At 44.6% G+C, this 20,981-nt stretch overlaps 1 protein-coding gene across 1 annotated transcript in view; it reads left to right on the top strand.

The window, feature by feature from the left end:
• The window catches only part of LOC118093867 (cytochrome P450 2J5-like), a 47,402-nt gene that overhangs the window by 16,981 nt on the left and 9,440 nt on the right, over positions 1-20,981 (top strand). Inside the window, exons 10-13 of the mRNA XM_035133647.2 lie at positions 10,416-10,517; positions 16,408-16,570; positions 18,430-18,579; positions 18,759-18,919. Of these exons, the coding sequence (XP_034989538.2) occupies positions 10,416-10,517; positions 16,408-16,570; positions 18,430-18,579; positions 18,759-18,919 (576 nt within the window). The remainder of the gene's footprint in view (positions 1-10,415; positions 10,518-16,407; positions 16,571-18,429; positions 18,580-18,758; positions 18,920-20,981) is intronic.

Here is a 20,981-nt window from a genome sequence, read left to right on the forward strand (position 1 = left end):
TGGAATTTTTTTACGCCCTTCACGATTGCCAGACCCTCCTTGTCAATCTGTGAGTAGTTTCGTTCGGCTGCAGCAAGCGTCTGGGAGAAGTATGCCACCGGCACCTCTCTTCCATCCGGGAGTTGGTGTCCCAGGACAGCGCCGATGCCATAGGGAGAGGCGTCGCATGCCAGCACCACTGGCAGCCTCTCTTCGAAGTGTGCTAAGACCGAGTTCGAGACGAGCAAGTCCTTGACTGCCTGGAATGCGGCCCTTTGTCGCTGGCCCCACACCCAAGGGGCCCTTTTATCTAGGAGTCTGTGTAGGGGCTCCGCTACCGCTGCCTTATGGGGAAGGAAGGCATGGTAAAAGTTCAATAGTCCCAAGAATGACTGAAGTTCGGGCTTGCTCTTGGGCGCTGGGGCCTCACAAATGGCCCGTACCTTGTCACCGGTTGGATGGACCCTTTCTGCGTCCACCTTAAATCCCAGAAAGTCCACCTGCGGCACTCCCAGTAAACACTTTTCCCGCTTCACCTTGAGGCCCGCCGTCTGGAAACGGTGCAGGACGGAGCGGAGGCGGTCCTCAAATTCCTCTGGTGTGGGCCCGGCGATCAGTACATCATCGAAGAAGGGGGTGACGCCAGGAATCCCTTTAAGGAGAGAGTCCATTAGATTCTGGAATATGCCTGGTGCCACGCTAACGCCAAATTGCAGCCGCTTAACTCTGAATGCCCCTCTGTGCGTCACAATCGTCTGAGCCTCTGCTGTGGCTTCGTCAACAGGCAACTGTTGATACGCTTGGGCCAAGTCCAGTTTGCCAAAGATTTTTGACCCAGCCAGGGTGGCGAGGACATGGCTGACCACTGGCACTGGGTATGCATGGGCCGTGAGAGCCTTGTTTATGGTGCATTTGTAGTCTGCACAGATGCGGACCGAACTGTTAGGCTTGACGGGTGTGACAATTGGAGTTTCCCAGGGGGCGTTGGGCACCGGCTCCAGCACTCCTTGCTCCACGAGCCGGTCCAATTCCTCGTCTATGCGGGGTTTCAGGGCGAACGGGACCCGGCGGGCCTTGTGCCTGATGGGTCGTGCAGCGGGGTCCAGCTGTAGGGCAATGGGGGGTCCTGTATATCGTCCCAATGCCCCATCGAAAACCCCTGGAAACTCTTTGCATATGGCGTCCACGTCCACTTGTAAGCTAGTGCGGTTCACCCCGGTAACGGCTAGCCCCAGAGGTCCAAACCATGCCAGTCCCAGTAAGCTAACGTAGGGGCCCTTAACTACCAGCAAGTCCAATTGTTGCTTTCGCCCTCGATATTGCACCCTGAAGGTCCCCACCCCCATAGTAGGGACCTTACGTTTCTGGAAGTCCCGGAGGGTGAATGGGGCCGGCCTTAGTTTGGGACCCCCATTAGGGCACAGTTCCCTTAATGTTCGGGCCGAGATTATGGATAGAGTTGAACCCGTGTCCAGCTCCATGCGGCATGGGGCTCCCTCTATCTGTACCTCTATATAAATTTTCTCTGTGCTGGGATGGGGCAACTGGAATACCTGGTAGTCCGTGATCTCCGTCGAGTTGCCTTGGTGCATGGTGCCGTGTGACCTGGGGCTCCTGGGTCGGTCATCTGATGCTTGTCGACGGGTGAGTCGAGCCCGACACACCCGGGCGATGTGTCCCAATTTTCTGCACTGCCTGCACTCTGCGTTGCGGAAACGACAGGTCCTCCTCTCGTGGTTCTCCCCGCAGCTTGCACAGTTCCCTCCTTCTCGTCGAGGCTGCTGTGGTGTGTGTGCTGCTTGAGTGCGCCGCTGTACTCGGTGTACTTCCTCCCTGTCAGATTCGGATTCGTCGGTGAGGTCTTCGTGGTAGACCCTCGGTTGGGATGGCGGGGCCGGTCGTGCCTCTTGCGTTGACCTCTCGGCGGCTTCGGTTGCCAGGGCTTCCTCCAGAGCAATCTGGAACGTGAGGTCTTTTTTGGCGTAGAGGCGTCGTTGCAACATCTCGTCCCTCAGGCCACCGACGAGGCGGTCTCGAAGCATGTTCTCCAATTCTGAGAAGTTGCATAACCGGGCGGCTTGGCGGAGGGAGGTCACAAACCCAGTTATGGTTTCCCCCGGGGCTTGCCGCTTTGCGTAGAAGGCATTTCGGCAAGCTACCACCGAGGGCTGTGGTGAGAAGTGCTCCTTCAGCCGTTCCATTATTGTTTTGTAAGAGACGGTAGCGACATCTCTAGGTGCAAGGAGAGCCCGGGCGATTTCAAACGTCTCCTCTCCACAGACGCTGAAGAATGTCGCCCTCTTCATGGCATCGTTGGTGACTTCTTTCGCTTGCAGGAGGAAGTTGAAACGGGCGGCGTACCCTTCCCAGTCTCCTGATGCTGGTTTGAATGGCGAGAAGCTGCTGTCGGTTGCCATTCTGGGTTCCTTGGGTCCTGGAGCTGAAGCCTGGATGCACGGTGCGATGCAGCGGTGCAGCAGGTGGCGGTGCTGCGGTGCAGTGCGTGGTGGCGGTCAGCTCAGCAGGATCCCATCCTCGTCGCCAGTGAAATATACTCGGAGTCAAGAGTGAATTTCATGCTCTTTATTCAGCTCATAGTCATCAAGGAGAAGAGAAGACGAATGGCTCTTTTCCCCAAACCATCTGCTTATATACATTATTTACACAATGGGCCTTGCGTGATTGGCTACTTCAGGGCTACACCTGTGGGCCAATTATATTATGGATTGACTTCTGCCTGCAGCCTGATTGGCTGCTCCTACAGGCCAATCAGGTAGCAGATTCACTTCTGCCAGCCGCCTGATTGGCTGCTCCAGCAGACCAATCAGGTTGCGGATTCACTTCCACCTGGAGTTGGATTGGGTAGCTCCCGCTGATTCTGAATCCTATTGTTCTAGGATTCAGCTCAGTACATAACAATGATAGATGGTTTATTTTCACGTATGTACAACCTGAACCAACGGTGGATAGGTTCCCAGCATTACACACTCCAAGAGGATCTCTTGCTTCTCTCATAGGTGCAACAGCCAATCTCCTGCTTCCCTATTGGCTGTCACGTTGGATCCAAAGTTGGTAGCACCCATTGGTAGCTTTGCCCCACACCCTCCTGCTTGCAAAATGCAACTGTTTTCCTACAGCTTATATCACTGCCCACTGCCCACCAGGGACTTCCCCTTCCCTTGCTTGTAGCCACAAACAGAAACAGAGGGGTTTTCTTCTTGACCACACCAGGCCAACACCATTCCTGAAACTTAACTCTGTTTTTGTCTCTGCTAACCACCCCCTGAGTAAGCGGATGTTCTTCTCTGGAAGATCTCCAGAACTCATCTCTATCGGGGCCACCTAGCAGTATGATGTGCAATTAGAGCTACATCATCTGCTCTAATCATTTATGTCCCTATATAATTGTAGGAGGAACAAACTCATAGCCACTGTGGTTTTAAACTCGTTCATTTCCTGTTTATGGAAAAGCTGTCGATGTTACGGATGACCTGACCAGCTCCTATGGATCAGATCAGAAACTAAATAGCTGATCAAGCTGGCCGCAATGAGGTCACCACAGCTGTCCTGTACTAGCCTACACATAAAATCTTCTTTACAATTTTCTGTTTCCTTCTGGAAACAGTCCTTTTGAAAATAGCAGGAGCAGCAAGAAGGAGCAAATAATTTACCCGAGGAATATTGAAAAAGGCAAGCTGCCACCTGATGTATACAAAGTTCAAAACTAGGTTTACTAACCACAAAAATGGGTTGTTCCACTGCCCTCAGAAGCTTGGGGTGGTGGCAGCCCAGGAAAGGCATCATTTGTAGTGGCCCCTAAGTTGTAGAACTCCCTCCCACCTCTTTACCCTGGCTTTTGACACGTCAGATGTGTATATTTTTAGAACCCACCTTATTTTTATAACATAAAGTTGTTTTTTCTGGGGAAACCCAGCCAGATGGGTAGGGTAATAATAATAATAATAATAATAATAATAATAATAATAATAAACATTGTGTAATATTGCATTTTAACATTAATATTGAGTTTTAATTGTTGTAACCCAACCTTGGAACTCAGGGTGAAGGGAAGGTAAAAGATTGTAATAAATAACAGCGACAACTTGAATGCTGCAATTCAGAACTTTCCTCAGCACAGAACTCTTATCTAGTGCTATGCTGTAGCACTTGGACTTACATACACCAACCTCTGCTGCCCCCCCCCCAATTTACTGAAGAACTTAATTACAGTGGTACCTTGGTTCTCAAACTTAATCTGTTCCGGGAGTCCGTTCGATTCCTGAAACCAAGGTGCAGCTTCCGATTGGCTGCAGGAGATTCCTGCAGTCAAGCGGAAGCCGTGTCGGACTTTCGGCTTCCGAAAAACGTTCACAAACCAGAACACTTATTTCCGGGTTCACGGCATTCAGGAGCCAAAACATACGAGTACCAAGGCGTTCGAGAACCAAGGTACGACTGTAAAATTGTCTCACAGGGGATTTGTTTAGGTGGAATAAATGATCTCCAGTTTAATTGGTGGATCTATGAGAGAATGGGTTGCTACCAACTTCGGCCTGCTGACAAGTTTGAGCAGAGTGTGTGTCTCCTTTTGTTTCTTTAGGGTGAAACATTACATTGCATTTTGTTTTTCAATCACATAATGACAAGTATGATGGAGGGCTGTCAGTGATTGCTTACCACCCACATGGATGGAGGCTGGACTTCTCCTCAGTGGAGTCCACGTCAAGGCCAGCAAAGAGGGGCAGTGCCACACCCACACACCCACACACCCACACACCCACACACCCACACACCGTGCCCCACTATCAACATGAGTAGAAATGGGCAAATCTGTCCATTTTGGATTATGGTTAGGATGGCTGTTAGTTACTATATGTTCTTTCACCACCTGTAAACTGTTTTTAAGGGAATTCCAAAGGCTAGGTTGCTTCTGCCACCTAGGGTTGAAACTCGGTTACTTAACTCAGCCCCAATGCTAAACACAATTCCTAAAAGGGTGAAGGTTTAATCCCATGTAAACTCACTTGGAGACCAGCTGCATTAAGGATGCACTTCTAATTTGTAATTGCCACCCTCACCACCCTCATACGTGCTTATGTGCCACCATTGCATAAGGTTATGCGGGCAGGATTAATTTTTCCCACAGTAACTGCATGTTCTTATCTGAAGAAGTGTGCATGCACACGAAAGCTCATACCAATGACTAACTTAGTTGGTCTCTAAGGTGCTACTGGAAGGATTTTTTTTATTTTGCATGTTCTTACACATGTCTACTTATAATCATAGTATTGTAGAGTTGGACGGGCCCCAATTAGTAGGTTTACTTCCTGATAAGTCTAGATACAGGTAGGTATCCGTGTTGGTCTGCCGTAGTCGAAACAAAATAAAAAAAATTCCTTCTAGTAGCTCCTTAGAGACCAGCTAAGTTTGTCATTGGTATGAGCTTTTGTGTGCATGCACACTTCTTCAGATACACCAGGTGTGTGCATGCACACGAAAGCTCATACCAGTAACAAACTTAGTTGTCTCTAAGGTGCTGCTAGAAGGATTTTTATTATTATTTTCTGATAAGTGTGTAGGATTGCAGCCTAATTGGGTTTGTCTTCAACAGGACACAGGACAACAAAACAAAACAAAACCACCCATCCCTTCTTCAGCCAGCTCCCCCCCCCCCATTACAGTGGTCAGGCTGTCCTGGTCCAGAAATGGCTGTGTCTTATTAAGCACAACTGGTTAAAAGCACCGTCTCCACCCCCATTGTTCAGCCTGAACACTGAGGTCCAGCTCCAAGGGCCTTCTGCTGGTTCCCTCACTGTTGGAAGTGAAGCTACAGGGAAACAGGCAGAGGGTCTTCTTGGCAGAGGCGCCCGCCCTGTGGAATGCCCTGCCTTCAGATGTCAAAGAGATGACTAACTATATAACCTTTAGAAGACATCTGAAGGCAGTCCTGCATAGGGAAGTTTTTTAAATCTGTAATGTTTTACTGTGCTTTTATATACAGTGGTACCTCAGGTTACAGACACTTCAGGTTACAAACTCCACTAACCCAGAAATAGTACCTCAGGTTAAGAACTTTGCTTCAGGATGAGAACAGAAATTGCATGGCGGCGGCACGGCAGCAGCGGGAGGCCCCATTAGCTAAAGTGGTACCTCAGGTTAAGAACAGTTTCAGGTTAAGAATGGACCTCCAGAACGAATTAAGTTCATAACCCGAGGCATCACTGTATGTTGGAAGCTGCTCAGAGTGGCTGGGGCAACCCAGTCAGATGGGCAGGGTATTATTATTATTATTATTATTATTATTATTATTATTATTATTGATGTAACCTGTGCACTTAGCAAGGAAGATGTATCGAGGAGCACCTCTAGACTATGAACCTGCTATTTCAAGGGTAGTACAACCCCAGGGACCCAGGTGGCGCTGTGGGCTAAACCACTGAGCCTAGGGCTTGCTGATCAGAAGGTCAGCGGTTCGAATCCCTGTGACGGGGTGAGCTCCCGTTGCTTGGTCCCAGCTCCTGCCAACCTAGCAGTTCGAAAGCACGTCAAAATGCAAGTAGATAAATAGGAACCGCTACAGCGGGAAGGTAAACGGCGTTTCAATGTGCTGCTCTGGTTTGCCAGAAGCGGCTTTGTCATGCTGGCCACATGACCTGGAAGCTATACGCCGGCTCCCTCGGCCTATAGAGCGAGATGAGTGCGCAACCCCAGAGTCGGTCACGACTGGACCTAATGGTCAGGGGTCCCTTTACCCTTTACCTTACAACCCCATGCAAAGAAGGCAATGGAGCAATTATCTGGACCACCTACTTACAGGAACCACCTACTCACAGAGCTTCAGTCTTGCCAGGTTTCAGAGTCAGGGCTTATCCACACTTACCTTTCCTTGGTTTCTTCGAGGCACGGCCTGTGCTCTGTAGCTTTCCCCATCAAAATCCACTCCTTAAAGCCCAACCAGAGTGAATGGCAATCTGGAGAGAACCAGAATTGACATTTGCTCTGACTGAGTGCTAAAGAGCGGTCCTTGGCGGGTGAGTTTAGATACCTAAAGACAACTTGGTCAGGCCCTGATAGTCTTCCTTCACTCCATTTCAGTCTCTGCAGCGCTGCCCCTGTGGCTCCTAGAAACTGTCAGCATGCGGCAGCAGCCACACCTTGGGAAACTGCTTTGACTGGATGGCACGACCAGGTGAGGGAGCCGGTGAGCCTCAAATTCTCAGTGAGTTAGGGACCTTCCCCAGCATGTGAAGGCAAACTCCGGTGGATTGAGCCAATGAGACCACTAGTGGGTCCAATGGTCCTGAAGGCAGTTTCTGCACATGCTGTAGAGGGAAGTGAGAGGCAGGTAGGGCTCGTCAACCTGGGAAGGTAGCCCACCTAGGAGAAGGAAAATTCTGACCCTAAACCTCCACTGCCTTTGCGGGATATCTTCAGAAGAAAAGGCTAAGGACTAAAACCTACACAAATCCAGAGTGGAGTCCCTAAAATGGTTGGGTGGCACCTCATACTCCTATCTCTGTCAACTCCTATAAATAATAATAATAATAATAATAATAATAATAATAATAATAATAATAATATTTTATTTATACCCCGCCCTCTCCAGTCAAAACTGGGCTCAGGGCAGCTAACACCAATAAAATTACAATAAGACATAAAAGAAAAGAAAACAATTAATTAAAATACAGATTAAAATACAATATTAAAATTTAAAATTTAATATGCAGCCTCGTTTTAAGTAGTCCATAAATCAAAACCATGAGGGAGGAAAACACAGGGGTCAGACTGAATCCAACCCAAAGGCCAGGCGGAACAGCTCTGTCTTGCAGGCCCTGCAGAAAGATGACAAATCCTGCAGGGCCCTGGTCTCCTGTGAAAGAGCGTTCCACCAAGTCGGGGCCAGTACTGAAAAGGCCCTGGCCCTAGTCGAGACCAATCTAACCACCTTATGGCTCGGAATCTCCAGATGTTGTTATTTGTGGACCTTAAGGTCCTCCGCGGGGCATACCAGGAGAGGCGGTCCCGTAGGTACGAGGGTCCTAAGCCGCATAGAGCTTTAAGGGTCAAAACCAGCACCTTAAACCTAATCCTGTACTCCACCGGGAGCCAGTGCAGCTGGTAAAGCACTGGATGAATGTGATCCCATGGCCGGGACCCCGTAAGGAGCCTCACCGCGGCATTCTGCACCCACTGGAGTTTCTGGGTCAGCTTCAAGGGCAGCCCTGCATAGAGCAAGTTACAATAATCAAGCCTGGAGGTGACCGTTGCATGGATCACTATGGCCAGATCAGGGCGAGAGAGGTAAGGGACCAACTGCTTAATAAGGCGGAGATGGAAAAATTCCACCTTAACTCCTACAGCCAAGTTGGTGCCAAATGTATGGTTCTGCTTTCCTTTGGACCACATCAGCAAGGCTGTCATCTGGGCAGCTCAGGACCTCCATACACAATGCCCAGGCTTGTGCCCCGGGGAGGTCACTTCTGTGCTGCTACCTCAGAGTTTGCCTATACAGTGGTACCTTGACTTACGAACGACAACCGAATTTTTCGACTTACGAATGGGGGTAATGGCCGTGCGCTTACGAATGTCTCGACATCCGGAAAAAACCCACGGTGGTTTTAGATAGGGATTTTTCGACTAACGAATTTTTAGATAGGGTTGCTTCGACTTACGAATTTTTCAGTTTTCAATGCATTCCTATGGCGTTTTTCGACTTACGAATTTTTCGACTTGCGAAGGTGCCTTCGGAACGGATTAAATTCGTAAGTCGAGGCACCACTGTACTGAACTTTGATTTGAAATTTCTCTCAATTATTTGAGCGACACATATCAGGATTAACCATGTTGACTGCCGTATGGTAATCCATGCCTGGAGTACCACATTTCTGGGCTACTTGAATAAAGTGTCAGAAGGCACCTCTAAAGATATGGCCTTCTAAGTGGCATGTATAAAAGGTTAGCAGGAAAACCAGCAGGTGGCAGCTTCTTTGAAGAGAGCCAAACAGCATTAGGGAGAGAACACTCAAGAAATATTCTAATGGGAGTTGCAGTCCAATTCAAGGCACCAGGTTGGCAAAAGCTTGTCTAAAATCACTGATGGCAGAGGAAGTTGTTTGACAGCTGGAGAAACCTGGTTAAACAGGGTTGTCTGGTGCACCAAATAGGACACCAATATGCAACTGCCCAGAATCTTGTGGAGCACCATTGGCAGAAGAGGCAGAGGTGGAGGGCATCTCAGCAGTTTCTGGGGGAGTTTTTAGATACGACTTTATCTGAGAGAATTGGTTCTGATTTGAATTGCTCTGAGGAGACTATCTAGGAAGTTAGATAGGATGACCATGTTGAGTGTCTGGGGAAGGTATACAGACAGGAGTTAATTGGAGGGCTGAGTTTGAGCCAGGGGAGGTAGAAGCTGTGGGAATACAGACTGCCTGGGTCTCCTTCCAGTCAGGAGGGGAGAGTTATTCTAGGAAAATAAGGCTCCCAAGGGGTCTGGAAACCTTAAAGAGAAACCAGCAGACCCTTTGCTTGGAAATTAAACAAAGGGTCTGCTGGTTTCTCTTTAAGGTTTCCAGACTCAAAAGAGAACAGGGCAATTAAAGGCACAGAGGACCTGTCCTATTGAGTCTAGCAACCCTAACAATAATTATGCAATTTTGAGACAATTATCAGCTGGTCACGTCTGTTTTATGGTTGACTACTCAGGAGTAGACCCATTAAAATTAGTGGACATGGCTGATTTAGGTCTGTTAATTTCAATGGGTCTTCTTTGAGTACAACTTAGTTGGCTACAACCTCACATCTCTAGGAAGTGAGCCCTAGTAAAATGTAAAAATGGCTAAAATGTTTTACATTGTTTTTAACGGTTCTAATATTGGTTCCTCTGCTTTGTTTTTGTCAGGTTGATGTTGGTTAAATTTTTAGTTGGTGTTGGTGGTTAGTTTAATTTGGGTATAACTGTAACTGTTGATTGTTATTATTGGTTTCTATTGATTTATTGTATTGTTGCTTGTATAGGATATTCTGTTTTTTTTAAAAGGGATCATTTTGATTTCATAAATGTACGATACACAATGTTTTCCAAATGCCTCTCACTTGAAATCATTATTATTGCAGTAGATTTTAAATGCATTTCGTCTCTTTTAATTGAGTGACACATATAATAATGATTAGAGCGTATGACTGTAGTGCGTGCCTTGAGAGTTGCAAAATTACATAAGATGCCAGAAAACCTGTTTGTCTTTTACAACAGCATATATAAGTAGGAAAAAGAGAGAGAGGTTCTGTTGTCGCTGAGGAATGCAAAAAGCCTTTTGAACCCAATAAGGCATTGTAGCAAGAAACAAGGTGAAAGAGACAGCAAGAGAAGGATGGAGATACGGGCATTTTTGATTGCTCTGCTGGTGGCGCTTCTGATTCTGCACTACCTGAAACAGCTTTGGTCACGCAGGCATTACCCTCCAGGACCTCTCCAGCTTCCTCTCATTGGAGGTGCATGGCGGATTGGATTGAAGTTTCGTGAAGATACTTTAATTATGGTACTTATTTCTTACTGTAACTTTGTCTAATGTGAGCAATTGTTTCATTTATTTTCCCCAACCTTTTTGATATTTAAGCTTAAACAGTAGCATCAGTTTCAGATAGGTTAAAACGGTAAATGCAATGGCCACACAAATTATTCTAAACAGTGCTATTTTTCCGGGGGGGGGGGGGGCGGGGAGATTGTGCTGGAACTCACCATGAACGCCTCCCTTGTTCTCTTATAATGGCAAGGGTGCAGACCTGAGCAGTGCCAGGACTGAGATCTGGCAAGTTTTGACTGGAAAAACTTACTTCTAAATGCATCTCTCCAGTTAATACTATTCTTTAGTTGTTGTTGTCGTTTAGTCGTGTCCGACTCTTCGTGACCCCATGGACCAGAGCACACCAGGCACTCCTGTCTTGCACTGCCTCCCGCAGTTTGGTCAAACTCAGGTTCGTAGCTTCGAGAACACTGTCCAACCATCTCGTCCTCTGTCGTCCCCTTCTCCTAGTGCCCTCAATCTTTCCCAACATCAAGGTCTTTTCCAGGGAGTCTTCTCTTCTCATGAGGTGGCCAAAGTCTTGGAGCCTCAGCTTCACGATCTGTCCTTCCAGGGAGCACTCAGGGCTGATTTCCTTCAGAATGGATAGGTTTGGTCTTTTAGCAGTCCATGGGACTCTCAAGAGTCTCCTCCAGCACCATAATTCAAAAGCATCAATTCTTCGGCGATCAGCCTTCTTTATGGTCCAGCTCTCACTTCCATACATCACTACTGGGAAAACCATAGCTTTAACTCTACGGACCTTTGTCGGCAAGGTGATGTCTCTGCTTTTTAAGATGCTGTCTAGGTTTGTCATTGCTTTTCTCCCAAGAAGCAGGCGTCTTTTAATTTTATGACTGCTGTCACCATCTGCAGTGATCATGGAACCGAAGAAAGTAAAATCTCTCACTGCCTCCATTTCTTCCCCTTCTATTTGCCAGGAGGTGATGGGACCAGTGGCCATGATCTTCGTTTTTTGATGTTGAGCTTCAGACCATATTTTGCGCTCTCCTCTTTCACCCTCATTAAAAGGTTATTTAATTCCTCCTCCCTTTCTGCCATCAAGGTTGTGTCATCAGCATATCTGAGGTTGTTGATCTTTCTTCTGGCAATCTTAATTCTGGTTTGGGATTCATCCAGTCCAGCCTTTTGCATGATGAATTCTGCATATAAGTTAAATAAGCAGGGAGACAATAAGCCGGGAGACAATTCTCTAGTAGGCTTGCTATATTTTAAAGAGCAAAACAGAGGCAGCATTTGCCAACTTCTACTTTCTTGCACTGCTCTACGTTTGGGGTGGTGTGCAATAATATAAATTCTGTACCGCAGAAAATATTAGGCATTCATTTCATTAAAACATATATTTACATGTTGTTACTACAGCAGGTTGTTAGTATGCATACCAATTAATAAGCTACTTGATTTTATTAGCCCTATTCATGGCTGTTTAAATCTCTGATCATTTATTTTAATTGCTTTGGTTTAATCCTGAGAGATACAGATATTCCAGTTAGATACTGCAGCAACCAATACTGGTACGGAACAAACAAGTTATTCTTCTTTCTTCTTCTTTGGATCACTCGTAGCCAGGTGATGGGACCAGTGGCCATGATCTTGGTTTTTTTGATGTTGAGCTTTAGACCATATTTTGCGCTCTCCTCTTTCACCCTCATTAAAAGCTTATTTAATTCCTCCTCCCTTTCTGCCATCAAGGTTGTGTCATCAGCATATCTGAGGTTGTTGATATTTCTTCCGGCAATCTTAATTCCGGTTTGGGATTCATCTAGTCCAGCCTTTCGCATGATGAATTCTGCATATAAGTTAAATAAGCAGGGAGACAATATACAACCTTGTCGTACTCCTTTCCCAATTTTGAACCAATCAGTTGTTCCATATCCAGTTCTAACTGTAGCTTCTTGTCCCACATAGAGATTTCTCAGGAGACAGGTGAGGTGATCAGGCACTCCCATTTCTTTAAGAACTTTCCATAGTTTGCTGTGGTCGACACAGTCAAAGGCTTTTGCATAGTCAATGAAGCAGAAGTAGACATTTTTCTGGAACTCTCTAGCTTTCTCCATAATCCAGCGCATGTTTGCTATTTGGTCTCTGGTTCCTCTGCCCCTTCGAAATCCAGCTTGCACTTCTGGGAGTTCTCGGTCCACATACTGCCTAAGCCTGCCTTGTAGAATTTTAAGCATAACCTTGCTAGCGTGTGAAATGAGCGCAATTGTGCGGTAGTTGGAGCATTCTTTGGCACTGCCCTTCTTTGGAATTGGGATGTAGACTGATCTTCTCCAATCCTCTGGGCATTGCTGAGTTTTCCAAACTTGCTGGCATATTGGGTGTAGCACCTTAACAGCATCATCTTTTAAAATTTTAAATAGTTCAGCTGGAATATCATCACTTCCACTGGCCTTGTTATTAGCAGTGCTTTCTAAGGCCCATTTGACTTCACTCTCCAAGATGTCTGGCTCAAGGTCAGCAACCACACTACCTGGGGTGTACGAGACCTCCATATCCTTCTGGTATAATTCCTCTGTGTATTCTTGCCACCTCTTCTTGATGTCTTCTGCTTCTGTTAGGTCCTTACCACTTTTGTCCTTTATTATGGTAATCTTTGTACGAAATGTTCCTTTCATATCTCCAATTTTCTTGAACAGATCTCTGGTTTTCCCCATTCTATTGTTTTCCTCTATTTCTTTGCATTGCTCATTTAAGAAGACCCTCTTGTCTCTCCTTGCTGTTTTTTGGAAATCTGCATTCAGTTTCCTGTATCTTTCCCTATCTCCCTTGCATTTTGCTTGTCTCCTCTCCTCCGCTATTTGTAAGGCCTCATTGGACAGCCATTTTGCTTTCTTGCATTTCCTTTTCCTTGGGATGGTTTTCGTTGCTGCCTCCTGTATAATGTTACGAGCCTCCATCCATAGTTCTTCAGGCACTCTGTCCACCAAATCTAAATCCTTAAACCTGTTCCTCACTTCCACTGTGTATTCATAAGAGATTTGATTCAGATTGTATCTTACTGGCCCAGTGGTTTTTCCTACTTTCTTCAGTTTAAGCTGGAATTTTGCTATAAGAAGCTGATGATCTGAGTTACAGTCAGCTCCAGGTCTTGTTTTTGCTGACTGTATAGAGCTTCTCCATCTTTGGCTGCAGAGAATATAATCAATCTGATTTCGATGCTGCCCATTTGGTGATATCCATGTGTAGAGTCGTCTCTTGTGTTGTTGGAAGAGAGTGTTTGTGATGACCAGCTTGTTCTCTTGACAGAACTCTATTAGCCTTTGCCCTGCTTCATTTTGAACTCCAAGGCCAAACTTGCCAGTTGTTCCTTTTATCTCTTGATTCCCCACTTTAGCATTCCAATCCCCTGTAATGAGAAGAACATCCTTCTTTGGTGTCATTTCTAGAAGGTGTTGTAGGTCTTCATAGAATTGGTCAATTTCACTTTCTTCAGCACGGGTAGTTGGTGCATAAACTTGGATTACTGTGATGTTAAAAGGTCTGCCTTGGATTCGTATCGAGATCATTTTGTCATTTTTGAGATTGCATCCCATTACAGCTTTTGCCACTCTTTTGTTGACTATGAGGGCCACTCCATTTCTTCTACAGGATTCTTGCCCACAGTAGTAGATATGATAGTCACCCGAACTGAATTCGCCCATTCCCTTCCATTTTAGTTCACTGATGCCCAGGATGTCGATATTTATTCTTGTCATCTCATTTTTGACCACATCCAGCTTACCTCCATTCATGGTTCTTACATTCCAGGTTCCTATGCAATATTTTTCTTTACAGCATCGGACTTTCCTTTCGCTTCTATTTAATTTAAATCCTGCCAATTCCCCAAATTCTAGAATTTTCTCTATCACCTTAGGGAGAGAGTTTTTCGGATCCTCTATCATAATTGCTAAATCATCAGCAAAGGCTTTCAATTTTAATTATTCCTTCCCAGTTTTTATCCCTATAATCTCTTTTTCTGCTCTTATGTTTCTTTCAAGTACCGGTACTTCCAGGACCAAGATGAACAACAGCTGTGATAACGGACATCCTTGCCTAGTTGCTTTTTGTATTTTACATTCCTTCGTTAACACCTGATTTACAATTAATTTCGCATCCTGTTCTGAATATATTGCTCACATTCCTTTTAGAAATTTATCACCACAATTAATTTCTTCAAGCAGTTTTTTCATAAAATCCCAGGACACATTGTCAAAAGCTTTTTTGGCATCTATAAACACCATTGCCGTTTTTTTCTTCATTTTTTACCTCCAGTTATTCTATCACATTTAGAATATTTCTTATATTCTCCTTCATTTGTCTACCTGGAAGAAACCCTGCTTGGTCTTGGTGTATATATTCACCTAATTTCCCCCCCCCCATCCTATTAGCCAAAATATTTGCAAATAAATTATAATCGTTATTTAATAATGAAATAGGCCTATAATTTTTTATTTGCATTAGATCCAAATCTTGTTTTGGAATTACTGTTATATAAGCTTCCTTCCATGTTCCTGGGATTTCACCTGTCTTTAAAATCTCATTCATCACATCTTTTAATGGATTCACTAATTGTTCACTTAACTTTTTATACCATTAGTCCATCTGGCCTTGGAGACTTTTTGTCCAATTTATTGCCTCTAAAGCTTCTTGAGCTGTTATTTGGGTATTTAGAATCACTAATTGTTCCTCTTTTATTTTTGGCAGATTAGTATTTTTTATATATTCCTCTATTTTGGAAATTTTTTCATTTCCTTTTTTTATAGAGATCTGAGAAATATTTCACAAATGCATCTCTTATTTCCTTCATCTAATCCGTAATTTCCCCCTTTACATTAATTTTATTAATGAAATTTCTTTGTTCACTTTTTTCAATTGCCATGCTAACAATTTTCCTGATTTATTGGCATGCTCAAAATATTTCTGCTTCACTCTTTTTATTTTCCAACTTATTTCTTCATTCACTATCATAGAGTATTGGGTTTGTAATACAGTGGTACCTCGACTTACGAAGGCGATCCATTCTGCGGCGCTCTTCGTAAGTCGAAACCTTCGGATGTTGAAGCGTCCATTTTGCGCATGCGCAAAGTGTGATTTTGCGCTTTGCGCACACTGCTTCTGCGCATGCGGCGAAAATACTTCTGGGTTTGCCAACTCCGTAAGTCGAAACCTTCGGAAGTCAAGGCATTCGGATGTCGAGGTACTAATGTATTTTAATTGCCTGCTTTACTGACTCTTTGTTAGCTTTTTTTGACAGTTCCTTCTCCTTTTCTGCGATTTGTTCCTTCTTCTTTTCTGTGATTTGTGTTCCTGAGCACCCTAAATTACTTTGTTAGTTTTCCATAAGGGCCATATTCCATATACTATCCCACCATACCTCTAGGGTTAAGTTAGTAGCTGTTTTCCAGGTCTGCACTATTATATTTCTAGTTCTACTTTATCTCTTACCATATGTTTATATGATGGTAGTACTCCTGTTGTGTAGGTCAGAAGTGAGTTCCAGTGATATAAGTTAGCATATGCTAAGCTGGTGCCACAACTGCTGCCCACCCCAAAGTGAATGACCAATGGTCAGAGATTATGGGAGCTGCAGTCCAGCAACATCTGGTGGACTACAGTTTCCACATCTCTGGACTGGGGTTATGGATGGACGAGGGAAGGAAGGGTATGATGTTAAGAAAATGAATCAAAAATGAGATGAGAATAAGCAGCAATCTGGAAAGGAAAGGAAACCTTGTGGGGGAGAGAGGAGATGCACACATGGCCAGAAACTGCAAAGGTGGGGAAGGCTGAAGTTCATGTTGAAATAATCATCTGCTTGCTTTGAACCTAATATCTCTCTCCTCCCTAATGACCCAAACGGTAGATGGCAAAGCAATATGGAAACATTTACACCATATGGGGAGGACCCCTAGCCTTTGTAGTACTGTCTGGATATGAAGTAGTGAAAGAAGCACTCATTGACCGCTCTGAAGAATTCTCTGAGAGACTAGAGACGGCATTCCTTAATGAAGTAGTAAAAGGAAGGGGTAAGTAGTCAAGAACGAGAAGTCCTACTGTTATTTCCCCCAGGCAAAACATTTAAGGGGGGTATCTGGAAAAAGAGAACAAAGGATCTCTCTTAATGTTGCAGTCAACAGAAAATGGGTTGTATCCAGTGTTAGCTCTACTCACAGTAGACCCATTACAGTTAATGGACACAGCTAACTTAGGTCTGTTAATTTCAATGGGTCTACCTTGAGTACAACTTAGTAGGCTCAAGAAGAAGTTTAGCCTGGAAAAGAAGAGACTAAGAGGAGATATCTAAAGGATTGTCACTTGGAAGATGGAGCAAGCTTGTTTTCTCTTGCTCTGGACGGTAGAACTCGAACCAATGGCTTCAAGTTACAAGAACAGAGATTCTGACTAAACATATGGAAAAACTTTCTGACAGTAAGAGCTGTTCGGCTGTGCAACAGTCTGCCTCAGGAGGTTGTGGACTCTCTTTCCTTGGAGGTTTTTAAGCAGAGGTTGGATGGCCATCTCTCTTGGATGCTTTAGCTGAGATTCCTGCATTGCAGGGGGTTGGACTACATGACCCTTGTGTCCCTTCCAACCCTAAGATTATATTATTCTATGATTCTATGATCAATCAGAAGAACTGGCACTATTACAGGTGCCACATAATAAGTGTTCCGTATTTGTAAGAACTTGGAGGTTTAGTGCATCAGAGTCCACACTTTGAAACTTCCTGCCTATTGAGACCAGGCAGGCTCTTTACTCTTTGGGGTGTCTAAAAACATCCTTGTTTAGACATGCCTACCCAGATGCTTAGAAAGCTGAGGCAAATTTAATCTGTTTTAGTATTTTAGCTTTTGTATATTTTAAAGGAGGCTTGGAAATTTTTCTCGATTTGATTGCCTAATTTTTGTGTGAACTGCTTCGAATCTTTTTTTACTATAAAACAGTGTATGCAATAAATAAATACATACACAAAAGCTATAAAGGGCTAAGTCCAAGATAAGACATACCGGTAGATTGAACCATAGGAGCCAACTCCTGGGGACCGAGAGGGCTTCCGCCTCACAAATAAAATATTAGAGGGGGCTGCCCCCCAAGTTGATGGGCATTGCCATTCAAATAGTGTGTGTGCACCATGTCATGTGATCGATTATGTGGGATAGGGCTTACCTGGGCCCCCACAATATTTTGTTCAAGTTGGCACTCCTGGATCGAACAAGTGACATGTTCCTTACACCTGGCTATGTTGAATAAAAAACAAGTGTGGTGGACCCAACAGAAATAAGCTGCAATTTAAGTTTTTCTGCAGAAAGTATCACTGTATTAAATACTAATTCCCCCCCCCCCCCAGCTCAAAATAATAATTTGTAGAACTGCCCAAAGATCTCACTTTTAGGTGATACCTACTGTAAAGTGCAGGAACTTTAAGCAGAGGTTTGACAGGCATATGTCAAGAATGCTTTGATGGTGTTTCCTGCTTGGCAGGGGGTTGGACTGGATGGCCCTTGTGGTCTCTTCCAACTCTATGATTCTGGAACCATCTGATTTGTGTTCTATTGTCGTACAAACCGAGACACCCAAGACATTTGGGTGAATCACTTGTGAGTGTCTGAGTGCTCAAATAGGTTCTCTCTGGCACTATATTCATTTCATTTTCATTCCATAAATTTTATATACAGCTTGGCTGTAGGGAAAAACAAAACAAAACTCAAAGCGGTTGTACAAAGCATGCATATATTGTAGAGATGTCCATGTAATAGACAGATGTCACCTTTGTTTCAGAGAGACAGAGTAGCTCTTGAGTGCAAAACGTATAGCCTTCTGGTTTAGCTGTTTAATTTTCAACATCAGTTTATGTAAGTAATAATTTCTCACTGATTTTCCATAGGTATTATATTATCAAATGGTCACACCTGGAGGCAACAGAGAAAGTTTGGTGTAGTTACTATGCGGAAGCTGGGGCTGGGGAAGAAAGGCATGGAGCACCAGATAGCAGAGGAGGCCCGTCAGCTTGTGGAGGTTTTTGCACATTCAAAGGGTATGTGGTGATGGGTGATGGTGCTCAGCTGGCATATATTCCAGTCTGAAGAAATCTTTGTGTACTACCTCTGTCCATTTTGGAAAGGAATGTGATAGTTTTGCTTAAATCTAACATAAATATGATCTCAGCATTAACAGGAGTGGCTGAACTAACATAAGTATAATTTCATTTTGCAGAACAACCACTTGACCCCACCTTGCACATCACTAATTCAGTCTCCAATGTGATATGTGCTGTGGCTTTTGGGCACCGATTTGCTCTTGAAGATGAACAGTTTCAGAAACTGATAGAAGCCACTAATCATTTCCTAAAATTTCTGGGTACCCCAACTCATATTGTGAGTAGACATTTTCATTTCTACTGATCCAGACTGGTCCCCCAGAGACTATAAGTCCCCCTATCAGCATTCTGGAATCCATCATGATAGAGGTTAGAGTGTTGGCTTTAGACAACTGGGACCAGGGTTTAAAATTGGTCATAGTCATAGGCCATTTACTAGCTCGCAGCTTAATCTATTTCTCAAGATTATTGTGCAAATTAAAAGATGTGAAGCGACTATGTACACCACCTGGAACTCTTTGGAGGAAAGATGAGATAAAAATGGAACAATGACATAAATACAGGTCATCTAGAGCCCATCTAAATGCAGAAAGAGGATGAGGCCACAATATCTTCACAGTATGGGCATTCCATAGTTTTGGTACCATTATGGAAAATTGGATGTGTCTACTGTCTGGTACAGGAAATTGAATGCAGACTTCAAGGAGAGACAAGAGGGCCTTTTTAAATGAGCAGCGCAAAACAATAGAGGAAAACAATAGAATGGGGGAAAACCAGAGATCTGTTCAAGAAAATTGGAGATATGAAAGGAACATTTTGCGCAAAGATGGACATGATAAAGGAGGAAAATGGTAAGGACCTAACAGAAGCAGAAGACATCAAGAAGAGGTGGCAAGAATACACAGAGGAATTATACCAGAAAAATATGGAGGTCTCGTACACGCCAGGTAGTGCGGTTGCTGACCTTGAGCCAGACATCTTGGAGAGTGAATAATAACAAGGCCAGTGGAAGTGATGATATTCCAGCTGAATTATTTAAAATCATAAAAGATGATGCTGTTAAGATGCTACACTCAATATGCCAGCAAGTTTGGAAAACTCAATAGTGGCCAGAGGATTGGAAAAGATCAGTCTACATCCCAATCCCCAAAAAGGGCAGTGCCAAAGAATGCTCCAACTACTGCACAATTGCGCTCATTTCACATGCTAGCAAGGTTATGCTCAAAATTCTACAAGGCAGGCTAAAGCAGTATGTGGACCAAGAACTCCCAGAAGTACAAGCTGGATTTTGAAGGGGCAGAGGGACCAGAGACCAAATTGCAAACATGCGCTGGATTATGGAGAAAGCCAGAGATTTCCAGAAAAACATTTACTTCTGCTTCATTGACTATGCAAAAGCCTTTGACTGCGTGGACCACAGCAAATTATGGGGGGGGGGTTCTTAAAGAAATGGGAGTGCCTGATCACCTCATCTGTTGCCGGAAGAAATATTTGGACTTTGGCTATGCTGGCTGGTTCTGATGGGGTTGTGGTTCAGTAACATATAGATGGCCAAGGTTTCTTTCCCCTGCTCTAGACTGTTAAGATGTTCAAAGGTCAACATGTTAAAGTTTAAATTGATTTACCCCAGGGGTCAGCAAACTTTTTCAGCAGGGGGCCGGTCCACTGTCCCTCAGACCTTGTGGGGGGGCAGACTACATTTTGAAAAAAATATATGAACTAATTCCTATGCCCCACAAATAACCAAGAGATGCATTTTAAATAAAAGGACACATTCTACTCATGTAAAAACACCAGGCAGGCCCCACAAATAACCCAAAGATGCATTTTAAATAAAAGGACACATTCTACTCATATAAAAACATGCTGATTCCCCCAGGCCTTAGTTTGGGGACCCCAGATTTACCCCTCCAAGGGTGAAAAAGGAACTAGAAAAAAATGGTATCCTGGCTGTTGGCTCTTAAGGTCACAAAATCATAGAATTGTAAGGTTGGAAGGTACCCCAAGGGTTATCTAGTCCAACCCCCTGTTATGCAGGAATCTGAGATAAAGCATCTATGACAGATGGCCACCCAACATCTGTCTAAATATCTCCAAAGAAGGAGGGTCCATATCTTCCACCCCCATTCCTGGGGATCAAATTGATTTGAATGGTTATAGTAAAACCAGGGGCGTAGGAAGATAGGGGCAGTGGGGGCGGTGCGCCCCGAGTGATGCAATCCCAGGGGTGCCATCGCCGCTGCCCGCCCCACCCCCAAATGCCCGCCCCCAAAATGCATGCTACGTCACTGGGGGCAGCACGCCTGCTCTCCGCCCCAGTGGCAGAGCATGAAGCTCCG

Source organism: Zootoca vivipara, chromosome 5, assembly GCF_963506605.1.
Source record: "Zootoca vivipara chromosome 5, rZooViv1.1, whole genome shotgun sequence".
NCBI lineage: Eukaryota > Metazoa > Chordata > Lepidosauria > Squamata > Lacertidae > Zootoca > Zootoca vivipara.